General features: G+C 49.3%; 1 protein-coding gene across 2 annotated transcripts in view; it reads left to right on the top strand.

The window, feature by feature from the left end:
• Positions 1-1,447: 1,447 nt before the first annotated feature.
• SYN1 (synapsin I) overlaps positions 1,448-12,786 on the top strand; it is a 47,849-nt gene continuing 36,510 nt past the window's right edge. For both annotated transcript variants that reach the window (XM_024241051.3, XM_024241050.3), the window contains exon 1: positions 1,448-1,970. In XM_024241051.3, coding sequence (XP_024096819.1) covers positions 1,594-1,970 — 377 coding nt within the window. In that variant the 5' untranslated portion in view covers positions 1,448-1,593. The remainder of the gene's footprint in view (positions 1,971-12,786) is intronic.

Here is a 12,786-nt window from a genome sequence, read left to right as displayed (position 1 = left end):
TGTATTGATCATAAAGTGAACATGACCCTTTGGGAATTAATTGGAGTTCTTGTATTCCCTCATCTGTAAAATAGAAATTATATTATCCACCCCCTTGGATTGTTGTGAGGGTTGGATGAAATGATGCATGTAAACAGCTTAGTTAAGAGTTGGGTACAATCAGTGAACAAATGATTATGAATTAGACTTTTTATTGTAGTCAGAATCATAAAGATTTGACAGGTTCCCATATCCCACCTCTGCTTGGACTACCTCATTTGCTCATATTCAAACATTATTTGGTACCTACTGTGTGTGCACCATGGGATGGGCCTGCCTCTGTGGAAAGTTCTTGGGTGCACGGGGAGACAGCCATGGGCACTGATGACATCAGGTGGTTATCGTGAGTTTTGGCTGTGTCTAGAGCAAAGGGATGGTGGCGTATATACCAAGTGTGTTCTGGTGTGAGGGTGGACACGCACCCGGGCTAGGACTGCAGAGAATGTCTGTGTTGCAGATCTAGGTTTCTCCATGATCATCGGTGGGAATGTGTTTTGTCTGCGAGTGTATGCTCATATGAGTTTCCCTGGGTCTCTGTGTGTCAGTATGTTAACTGTGTGTGTGTGGGTATGGGTGTATGCATGCGTGTGTGTAACATGCCCATGTGTGTTACCCTGGACTTGTATGTCTGTATGTATACCTAGATTGGCGTGTGTTCTCTGTCTGTACATGCCCTTGTATGTTTCCTCACTTTTGTGTGTGTTTATATGTGTGTCATTTCTTGTATGCCTCCAGGCCCCCCTTGCCACCTTGGGCAAGGGTGTGTACACCGCCCAAGTGTCCACCTCCGCTTGTCTGATGCTGTCTACGACGCCCCCGCTCTCTGCCTAGCTGAGCCTGTGTGGATGTGGGAGACTAATCTCCCCGCGGGCACTGCGTGTGACCTCACCCCCCTCTGTGAGGGGGTTATTTCTCTACTTTCGTGTCTCTGAGTGTGCTTCCAGTGCCCCCCTCCCCCCAAAAATGCCTTCTGAGTTGAATATCAACACTACAAACCGAGTATCTGCGGAGGGCCCTGTGTATGAGTGCGAGTGGATTTTAGGACCAGGATGAGGCGGGGTGGGGGTGCCTACCTGACGACCGACCCCGACCCACTGGACAAGCACCCAACCCCCATTCCCCAAATTGCGCATCCCCTATCAGAGAGGGGGAGGGGAAACAGGATGCGGCGAGGCGCGTGCGCACTGCCAGCTTCAGCACCGCGGACAGTGCCTTCGCCCCCGCCTGGCGGCGCGCGCCACCGCCGCCTCAGCACTGAAGGCGCGCTGACGTCACTCGCCGGTCCCCCGCAAACTCCCCTTCCCGGCCACCTTGGTCGCGTCCGCGCCGCCGCTGGCCCAGCCGGACCGCACCACGCGAGGCGCGAGATAGGGGGGCACGGGCGCGACCATCCGCGCTGCGGCGCCGGCGACTCAGCGCTGCCTCAGTCTGCGGTGGGCAGCGGAGGAGTCGTGTCGTGCCTGAGAGCGCAGCTGTGCTCCTGGGCACCGCGCAGTCCGCCCCCGCGGCTCCTGGCCAGACCACCCCTAGGACCCCCTGTCCCAAGCCGCAGCCATGAACTACCTGCGGCGCCGCCTGTCGGACAGCAACTTTATGGCCAATCTGCCTAATGGGTACATGACAGACCTGCAGCGTCCGCAGCCGCCCCCGCCGCCGCCCGGTGCCCACAGCCCCGGAGCCACGCCCGGTCCCGGGACCGCCACTGCCGAGAGGTCCTCCGGGGTCGTCCCCGCGGCCTCTCCGGCCGCCCCTAGCCCCGGGTCCTCGGGGGGCGGTGGCTTCTTCTCGTCGCTGTCCAACGCGGTCAAGCAGACCACGGCGGCAGCAGCTGCCACCTTCAGCGAGCAGGTGGGCGGCGGCTCTGGGGGCGCAGGCCGCGGGGGCGCCGCCTCCAGGGTGCTGCTGGTCATCGACGAGCCGCACACCGACTGGTAAGCCATTGCCGCGGACGTCTCCCGTGGGCCTGGGTCCCCAGATCGTTCCTCTGCGAATGAGCAATTATCGAGCGCCACTTGTGTGCCTGGCACCTGGTCCTCTCACCTAAATCTTTTTCCTTTAAATTATTAAGCTGGATGCTTCCTCTGTGCCCCACCCTTGTCGCCCCCTCTCCGCCCCTTAAACCTTGATGGATCCAGGGAGCAATTATCAGGCACCTGCTGTGTACCTGTTCCCTACTCCCCCTCCCCCAAAAGTCTTTGGCTTCAATATATCCTATCAGCCTTCGAAAACCGAACGTGTCCTGCCTACCCTCCCCAACCCTTGCCCCATAGGCCTTGTCCTCTAATGGATCTTGTGAGCACTTATCTAGTACCTGCAGTATGCCTCATCCAAGAGCCCTTCCCCAAGGCCTTTGATTTCAATGAGCTTTGTGAGCATTCTTTGAGAGCCTGATACTGTCCTGTTCTCCTCAACCCTTGCCCTAAGGCCTTCTCTAATGGGTCTTGTGAGCGTGTATCCAGTCTATGCTATATGTCCCACCCCAGCTCCGTCCTTAAAGCCCTTTTAAACTATTTAGTAAACATGAGTACCTGCTGTGTATCCCACCCCAGCTTCTCTCCAAAAGCTTTGCTTTTCATGGATCCTGTGAGTTTTGATTGGATGCCTTCTCTGTGCCCCAACTCCAAGCCCTCTCTCTGAGGGCCTTTTCTCCAAAGGATCTAGGAAGCATTTGTTAAGTGCCTGATACGTGCCCCACCCCCAAACCCCTTCTCAAACAAATCATTTTCCTCCAGTGAGTTCCATGAGCAGTTTTGAACCTTCTGTGTGTGTCTCATTTTCAGACCGTCTCCTCAAAGACCTTTCCCTACAATGGATCTAGAAAACATTTATTGAGTGCGTCTTGTATTCCCCGTTCTCCAGCTACTTCTTCAAAGACCTTTCCTTTGGTGGATCCATCTAGCATTTATCAACTGCCTGCAGTGTGAGGCTTCTCTAAAAGTTCTTTCCTCCAGTGTATTCAGCAGCATGCACTGACTGGTGCCTGCTGTATACCCCACCCTCAAACCCTTTCTGCAATACCCTTTCCTCCAGTGGCTTCAGTCTGCATGTATTGAGCACTTTCTGCATGACCCAACCTTAGACCTCTCCATAAAGACCTGTGCCTCCAGTTAATACAGTGCTCAGATATCTGGCACTTGCTGTGTGTACCATTCCAGTCACTCTTTCCAAAGACCTTTTCTTTTAATCACTCCTTGGAGTATTTATGGAGCACCTACTGTGTACCTGATTGTGTGCCTTCTTCACAAAAGCCTTTTCTCCTATGGATGAAGAATCGAGCTCCCATAGATCAACTTTCTGTGCTCCCATTTTCCCTCCCCATAGGACTTTTCCTTCAAGGATGCAGTGAGCATTGATCAGGTGATTATATGTCCATCCCCAGCCCCACTCCCCAAAGGCCTTTTCTTCTAATGGATCCAGTGAGCATTTATTCCTTGTCTGTCATGTGTTCCATTCTAATCATCCTCCCCCAAAGACCTTTTCTTCCAATGGCTCCCCTGAGCATTTATGGAGTGCCTTCTGTGTGTTCTGTATATTCACACTTCCTCCCCAGAATTGTTTTCTTAACAGTAGATCCAGTGAGCACATATGCAGGACCTGTTGTTTTGGGGAGTACATTCTTCTTCCTTACCCCTAGGAGAGCCTGCTCCAATCACAAGGCCTCTCCCAAGGTCCTTTCCTGTGATAAATCCAGAGCTGAGTTTATAATGATCACCCCTTTCCCACTCCCTTCAGTACCCCTAGGATTCCCTCTACCAACTTTAATTCATACCCCCAAAGGGCTTTTAGTCTATTTAAGTAACAGTTATTTAAGTAAACACTTTTACTTAATAGTTTTACTATTTACTTAATTTACTAAATTTACTATTTACTTAATAGTTTTACTATTTAAGTAAACACTTATTGAGCACTTACTGTATAAGTCACTTTCAACTTCCTCTTTCCAAGTCTCTGGAAATCCCTGACCCTGCCTCAAGAGCTCTCTCTCTAGGGGTCTACTTCAGCCTAAATGTATTGAGTACCAGCTGTTTACTGGTTAGATTACCTCTCCCCCAGGAGCCTTTACTGAGTAGCCTTTCTCTCTATTCAGAGCAATTTATTTATTCTACAGATATTTATTGCATCCTTTCCATGAAAGTGTGGGAGGCATTTATTATGCACCATTATATACTAGGAATAACCCTTCTTCAGCTCCCCTTCCTTCTTTTTTTTCTAAATGCAGGTGTGCTTGAAATCCTCAACTGCCAGCTGGCCTTGCTATACCTTTTCCTCCATGCAACCCCGCAATCATTTAATGAGCATTTATAGTATGCTACTAAGAACCCTGCGTTAAATGCCTCTTCTCCCCTTTTTGAAATCCTAATTCCCCCTTCAACAATCTCCATCCTGCCTTTTACACAACACAATCCTGAAAGCTCACAATGTGCACTGTTTTCCATTTATTCTAGCTAGGCCTCTTCCTCCACTTAGTAGCCATCTCCCCAGCTGCCTTTTTCTCCCCGAATTAGTCCAGAAAACACTTATTAATCTCTTACTGTATTATTTTCAAACAGCCACATTATCATCCCTGCAGCAGGCTTCTCTGCTTTTTTCTCTATCAGTCTGTAAAGCATTTATGGAGCACGTGCTGTAATTCCTTCACCAACGTCCACTCACCAACGTGTTATCTTCCTGGTTAAGTTTGCTCCATTGAAGTCAGCAAACATCAATGAGGCCTCTGCTGGATATAGGTAATCACCCTCCTTTAGACTTCCCGTCCCCACTCCAGCCCTCCACGCAGGTCCTTTGCATCTGCTTCCTTCTTTCCATCAAGCATTTATTATCTATGGAATACTGACAAGTCCCTTCCCCTTTCCATAATCACAAATCCAATGTTTTCCATTTTTTCTTTGTCCAGAAAACATTGAGCACCTGCTGAATTCAGTGAAAGATCCATCCCTTCCCCTTCTGCATCTCAGAAGCCCCCCTTTATCCCAGTATCCCCTCCAGTCTTTTCTTCCAGGCAATCTAGCAAATATTTATTTAGTGTCTACTATATGTGGGGTGGGGTGGACAAAGGGAGAGAGCCTATGTATGTACGCCAGGCTCAGTGTGGGGAACAGAGACCTGTTTCACCAACTTGCAGACACTCGGAACCACACAAGCTTCAGGGATTTCAGCCCCAAATAAAGGAGGAGTTGTGCAAACTCTATGATGGAATGTACACCCAAATACAGTCTGACGCCCTTTCCAGCAAACCGCACCACCTTCATTCCTTCCTGGGTCTCAATTCCTCTGTGGTTTAAAGTTGAAAACTCTAAGTTGAGACTCATCTCCCCCATTTTGTGGGTAATTTTGTCCTGTGTTTTTCTTTTTTCTTTTTTTTTTTTTTTTTTTTTTTTTGAGACGGAGTCTTGCTTTGTCGCCCAGGCTGGAGTGCAATGGCACAATCTCGGCTCACTGCAACCTCCGTCTCCCGGGTTCAAGCAAGCCTCCTGAGTAGCTGGGACTACAGGCACGTGCCACCATGCCTGGCTAATTTTTGTATTTTTCTTAGAGATGGGGTTTCACCATGTTGGTCAGGCTGGTCTCGAACTCCTGACCTCGTGATCCACCCACCTCGGCCTCCCAGATTGCTGGGATTACAGGCTTGAGCCACCGTGCCCGGCTGTCTGGTGTTTCTCAAACTATGGGTCACCTATTGGCTTATGACCAGCATTTCACTTTCTTCATGAAGTAGGATAAATAAAAATAGAATAACAGAGCATATTGCACATAGTAAATGGAGTTGTTGTTTAGCAAAACATATAATGTTATTCCATTAAGATATACAATCTATAATGTATATTATATATGACATACGGTATATAATACATGTGTCATATACAACGGCTTTACAGTACATAATACGTCTATCTATATGTATATGTTCTTCTTCATGAAATGAAATAAAATAGCATAGAAAAATCAGACTGCATTACACATAGTGAAGGTAATTATCTATTGAAACTTTAATTCCAGTTATGCATATGTATTTATATACATTCTAAATACACATACACATAATATGTAATATACAACATTTTATATGTTACATAATATATAAGGCATTCTATATTCTCATATTTGCTGTACAACATATGTGTCTTATATAATACATATATAGGATGGGTTATTATGCAAATACATATATAGTGGGTTATATAAGCTTTATTTCTTACTGTGGCTTCTTTTCTCAGATATATTTCCCTGGAAGCAGACCCCGAGACTCTGAGATTTGCATGCAGATTTACTGGGGAGAGCGCTTGGGAATAACACCTGTAGGGGAGGTTGCGAGGGAAGCAGGATTGTGCAGAGGGAAACGTTGATCTGTGATGCAACCACAACAGAGGCCTCAGCCAATCCTCTGGGGAGCTCTGGCACTGGACTGACCCTTCAGAGTTGTCCCAGTTGAAGCGGGGTGGCCAGGCTTTTAATTCCTACGTCAGTCATTGGCTGTAGGCTGCCCCCTGGGAGGAGGCATAATCTTGGGTGAGGCAAATCCCTGTTGCAGAGGCCAATGCCCAGTGAGGGACACCTGTGAGCCATCAGCAGCAGATAATTCCAGAAGCTGAGGATAGATGCAAAGGTCTGGAGCAAGGAGGTAAGGATCTGGGGGGAGCATATAGTCCACACCTTGCACTGCTCCGATCCACTTCCTTCTCATAGTAAGTTCACCCCATTGAGAACGGCATTTCCAGAATTCTAATCGGTCTTGTTTTCTCAGGGACGCTTGAAAGAGCACGGTAGTAAGATGAGCCATAGTCTCTGCTGCTGCAGTTGATTTCAACGTCATAAATGATACTCATCCTCTCCTTCTCCTGTTACACATTCTATATTCCCCCCACCCTCAGCTAGCACCTCTCTTGGTCTGGGTGGCTGCCAGCCTGCAGAGATCCCTGAGCCTTTAGTCCCCATGCCCTTCTCAGGCTGTAGCTGCTGTACAAACAACCACATTGCCCATTTACTATCAAAGTTGAGCAAGGAGTACCAACAGATGTCCAAGTGGATCCCCTGGGTGCCAAACATACTCCTCCCTGCCTCCACTGTGTACCAGCGGCTCTACCTCCTCCTGAGGAGCAAGGTTGGTCACGTCCCCTGCCAAGACAATGACTCCTGTTTATGTCCCTTGGCATGAGAAACCCGAAGTGCCCTGAGGGCAATCATAGCTTACAGTTTAATGGGATTCTTGCTGTGTCCCCTGGTAGCAGTGTTCCCCCTTGGAGAACCAGGACCTCTAACCTTGCAGAGCCCTGAGGGAACAGGAAGCACAATTTCAAAAGTGGATCACTGGGATTGCTGGTAAGCTGGGCCACTCCTTCCTAACCTTTGTGTCCCCAAACCCGTGTATTCTACCTGTTAGGAACACAGCACCTACAATGGCCATTGATTTAGGGTTGACACTGTTTTGGAGGATGGTGCCCATTCTTGCATGATGTCTCCTTCAACCTGGGGTCTTAGCTGTGGCTGCACCAAATTGTTCCATCATTCCGTCAGGCCAGCAGTTCCCGGGTGGCGTGGTGTGTAATACCATCAGTTAATTCCATGGTCATGGGCCCACTTTTGCACCTCCTTTGCTTTGCATTCCTTTACTTTGCTATAAAGTGTGTCCTTTGGTTTGACGCAGTGTTATGCAGGGTCTCGTGCTGGTGGATCAAACGTTATGTAAGCCCTTAGTGAGCTGGCTGAGGTCCTGCAGTAAGAAAAGGCAAACTCAAATATGGAATATTCCAGTCAAAATTGATTACTGTTCTTTGCAGGATGGAAGGGGCCCAATGTAATCAGCTTGCCACAAAGTGGTTGGTTGGCCTTCTGGAGGGATGGTGGCATGTCAGGGATTCAATGTTAGTCTCTGTTGCTGGCAGATTGGACATTCAGCAGTAACACTGCTGCCCCCACACATAGCTTCTCTCTCTGCTGCTATTGCCACTTATTCATGTGCCCATCTGCTAACACTGGGGTGGCTGATTAGAGCCTGGCTGACATCATCAGGCTGACTCATGCTGTCTACCTGGTTGCCTAGTGTCACTTCCATGGCGCCATGGCAGATGCTGTCTGGTGGGTGTTAACACACGATCCAAAGATCCTCACTCCTCCCTTTTTTTTTTTTTTTTTTTTTTTTGGAGACGGAGTCTTGCTCTGTTGCCCAGGCTGGTGCAGTGGCGCGATCTTGGCTCAGTGCAACCTCCACCTCCCAGGTTGAAGCAATTCCCCTGCCTCAGCCTCCTGAGTAGCTGGGATTACAGGCGTGTGCCACTACGCCCAGCTGATTTTTGTATTTTTAGTAGAGATGGGGTTTCACCACGTTGGCTGAGCTGGTCTCGAACTCCTGACCTCAGGTGATCCGCCCACCTCGGCCTCCCAAAGTGCTGGGATTACAGGCGTGAGCCACCACGCCCAGTCTCACTCCTCATTTCTTGCCCACTCCTAGGTGTCTGCCCACATTTCTGTATCCCAGACCTCTTTGTCTGGATCTTCCAGTCTTTTTATTTCCGGGCCCCCTGACCAACCAGCCAAACCATTTACCACTGCCCATAAGTGGATATATGTATTCTAATCTTGAGGCACTTCTCTTTCTGCACAAAGGAGATGAGCAGGTGCACAGCCTGAAGCTCTGCCCACTGGGAGCTCTGCCACTGTCTTTCAAGGCCATTCCAGTTGGGTTATAGTGCAACCACTGCCCATTTTTGGCTTCCACCCACATACTAAGACAACCCATTTGTGAACCAAGCTTAGACCTTTCCCTCTTTCATCAGCTAGTTTTAAGGAGTCCCCTTAGTGAGACAGGCACTAGCACAACAGTTATGGAAGACATGGGGATCAGGGTTACTTACCTGCTCATGCACCTTGCTTGGTTCTGCTTGGGCTCAATCCTGACTGCTGGGCCCACCTGACTTTATTATTTGGCGGGCCCAGGAGGACCCAGCTTATAATGGGAACTTCTGGATGCACAATCATTTGGTGCCAGGTCAAGCATTCTGTGTCTATCAGGGCCCAGCACCTCAATGGGATGTCTTTCTCAAAAGGCGTAAAATTCTCTGCTGCAGATGGCATGGCTTTGCTCCAGAACCCCAAGGGCCTCCCACTCAGGCTTCCCATAAGCTCCTCACTGCATCTTTCCCCACTACTGACACCTCCAGTATCATAAGATCTGCCAGATCATCTGGCCTAAATGGCAGGACTGCTTGTACCACAGCCTGGACCTGCTGCAGAGCCCTTTTCTGCTCTGGCCCTCACACAAAGCTGGTAGCTTTACATGTCGCCTGGAATATGGGTCAGAGCAGTATTTGTGCGTGGCGGATATGCTGCCTCCAGAACGGGAAGAGTCCTCCTAGGTATTGTGCTTTCCTCTTCATGATGGAAGGTGCATGATTCAATGCTTTGCCCTATTCTTTGGAGGGGCCATCCTGGTTTACTGCCCTGGACCACTGGATTCCTAAAAATTTTACTAATGCAGCAGTCCCCTGAGTCTTTGTGGAGTTTATCCTCCACCCTCTGTAGTGGATGTGTCTTACTAGGGCAATATGCTAACCCTCTCTTGCTCATCTTGCACAATCAGTATGATGTAATCGATGTGGTGGTCCAGTGTGCTATTCCATGGGATGTCCAGATAGTCCAGGTTTCTTTGGACTATATTATGACACCAGGTGAGAGAGATAGCATAGCCCTACGGCAAGACCATCTACGAATATTATCATCAGTCTCATGTGAGTGTGAACTGTTTCTGATCCTTTTTTCTAATCAGAATAGAAAAGAATGCATTCGCCAAGTCAGTGGCCACCTGCTGTACCTGAGGTCTTATTAATCTGCTCTGGCAATGACAGCATGTCCAGTACGGCAGGTACAACTAAGTGTCTGCAAGCATTCTCCAAGACCCATCTGACCTCTCCAGGGGCCAGACTGCTCAACTCGATGGAGATAAGATGAGACCAACACCCCTGCATCCTTTAGATCTTTCAATGTGGCATTGATTTCCATCATCACCCATAGGATGCAAACAATATTGTTTGTGGTTTATTGTTTTGTTCAGGGCATGGGGGTGTGCGCCATTTTAGAAGCTTCTATTTGGACTTCCCTACTGAAATAGCTCTTATCCCACAGGCTGAGGAGCCCATGTAGGGGTTCTGACAACTACAAAGTTGCAAATGCCATTGCAATTATGCATTTGTGAACTGAGGAAGTGACCACTGAGTGGGTCTCTGGACCCCCAAACCCACTGTAAGCAGGACCTGGGCCAGGACTCATTTATCACCTTACCACTACTGTGCTTCTCAGCGTGACTGGTACCACCCTCACCAGCATATTTCTTATTGATTTCATAAGTTGAGTGTATCCTCCAGGCCTTAATCAGCTGGTGGGTTTTCCAGACTTCAGTAGTATATCTACTCCAACATGTCTGCTTCTTTGAGCCTTTTAATCCTTCCCTGTGCAATCTGCCATGGAAGTTCTGCTTCACTTAGTGTGGGCCATTGTTTACTCCAGGTTTCCAAATACCAGTGTGTTAGCAACACTTCCTAGAGTCCTCGCCAGGGTTTTAAGTTCCGTATCCTGGGAGAGCGTGCCAACTTCCTGTTCTACCTCCTTCGCCCATTGTCCTCAGGATCCAGCCTCATGCATACCTTCCCAGCTCCTGCCAGTATATACTAGCCAGATTCTTTAGGTTCTTCTACAGATCATTTCTCTCCTTCCTTTGCAAGCCTAGAACCTGTCCAGTCAGGTTTCACTAGGATGTCACCCTAATTTTTGGTCTGGTTTCCAGGAGAGTAGGTGGGGGGTAGACTCTGAGGGGGGCAGGCATTGTCTTACAAAGCGCCTGCATCATCTGAGGCCTCTGCATTATCTTCAAGCAGAAGGTCTATATTCTAACTCAGGGGAGTAGTCTACTTCAGCAGGCCCAGTGGATGCAGGTAAGTCTGTAAGTTCAAGGTGTTTAACTGCATCTGCCCAGATATCCCCATCTCAGAGTCCTACTCCTGTCCTATTAGGGACATGAGCATGGCCCAGGAGATGTGCTGGGCCTGAAAAGTCAACTTTCTCTGAAGCTCCGCCACCACGTAGAATTAAATTCTGAGCCTGGCCTTCCCTTCTGTCTGCCCTCTGACTGCAGGAGATGAGGGTTTCCTTAAACGCAGTCAGGGAGATCCTCTGGCTTTCACATTTTGCCTTGAATTCAGCCTGAGCATGTCAGGTCTTTCTTCAGCTACTCAATGGCATTTACGGAATAGTCACCCAAGTCTGGTTACCATTTCCCTGACATCACTCAAGTTCCAGGGATATTTCACCATCCGGTACATTCCCTTCCACCAGAATCCCATTACAGCCCACCATCAGGAAAAGTCACCGCTACTCCAAAACCCTGGGGGCCTGCGCTGTATTCTCCCACCGGGGAGAAGAAATTCCACACAGCATCTTTTCCTACTACTGACACCTCCAGTGTCGTAGGATCTGCTGGATCATATGGCCTAAGTCACATCCTGCTTGCACCACAGCCCGGACCTGCTGCAGAGCGCTTTGCATTGCTACAGCATATCAGAGGCTATCTATGCCCCACCTCCCACTACTGATGGGTCCTCACTGCCATCTGGCTGCTGGGTAACCCAGCTCCAGAATTGCATTAGACCACCCTTGTAGTTTGACTTCCGTGGCCCACTGTTTTAGGTTGGGTTCCCTGGAAAAAGACTTTGAGGTGGAGATTTGCATGCAGGAGGCTTACTGGAGTGTGCCATTGGGATCAACGCTTGTGAGGAGGGTTGGGTTGAGCAGAGGAAGAGGCTGGCTCAAGATGTAGTTGCCTCAGGGGCCTCCACTGATCTTAGGGGGAGCCCTGGGGCTGGGAGGGTCCTTCAGAGTCAGCCCAGATTGAGGCAAGGAGGCTGGCCTTTCTTTCCCCTCAGACCAGACCATGGGGATGCCCTCATGAAGTAGGTATAACCTTGGACAAGGCAGTTCCCTGTGACAAGACAATTCCCAGTGGGGACACAGCCATGAGCTGTCAGTAGCTGCCATTCAAGGTACATTGTCCCTGAAGAGGAGGCCTGAGCAGACCACCACAGTATTCAACTACACTTATGGTCAGAAAAGTTTTAGAAACAGTGATACACCCTCATCATCCCCACTAATCAGTTTATAGATGAAAAATGTGCAGGGCTGAGAGAGATTCTCTCTCAACACTTCTGAGGGGATAGTGTCAGCGATGGTGTGTGTGCGCGTGTGTGTGTGTGTATGTGTGTGTGTGTCAGAGAGAGAGCGAGGAAAAAGAAGTAGCTGTACTTGGGGTCTCTTGCATATGTCAGTCAAGTCACCAGGGTCCATTTGTGCCGTGTGTGTGTGTGTGTGTGTGTGTGTGTGTCTGTCCAAGACCCTGATTGTATGCGTGTCAGTGACCAATAGCCCTGAAAGTGTCACTCCCCCTCATCCCCCTTCCATGAGAAACCTGATTGAGGATGAGCTTCCATCCCTGGAGCAGCCTGTTGGCTAGAAATCTTGAGCCTGGGGGAGGAGGCCACCGGAAACCAGGCCCGGGGACAATGACATAGCAGTTCGTGATGTTCCTACTGCTGCTCCCACTCCCCCTCCCTCCTGTTGCTCCCTCTCCTCCTCAGCTGCATTCCTCCCTGCCCCCCATCATTGCCAGCTACACTGGCTTCTCTAGAACCACCCAGCCCGCACCACTCAATCCACTCCTCCTTGTCGGATGCAGCTGCCCACCTATGGCCGTTGTGTTTCTCACAG

This window comes from Pongo abelii, chromosome X (assembly GCF_028885655.2).
Source record: "Pongo abelii isolate AG06213 chromosome X, NHGRI_mPonAbe1-v2.0_pri, whole genome shotgun sequence".
NCBI lineage: Eukaryota > Metazoa > Chordata > Mammalia > Primates > Hominidae > Pongo > Pongo abelii.
Note: the sequence above shows the minus strand (reverse complement) of the source record. Positions and strands in the feature narration are given on the sequence as shown.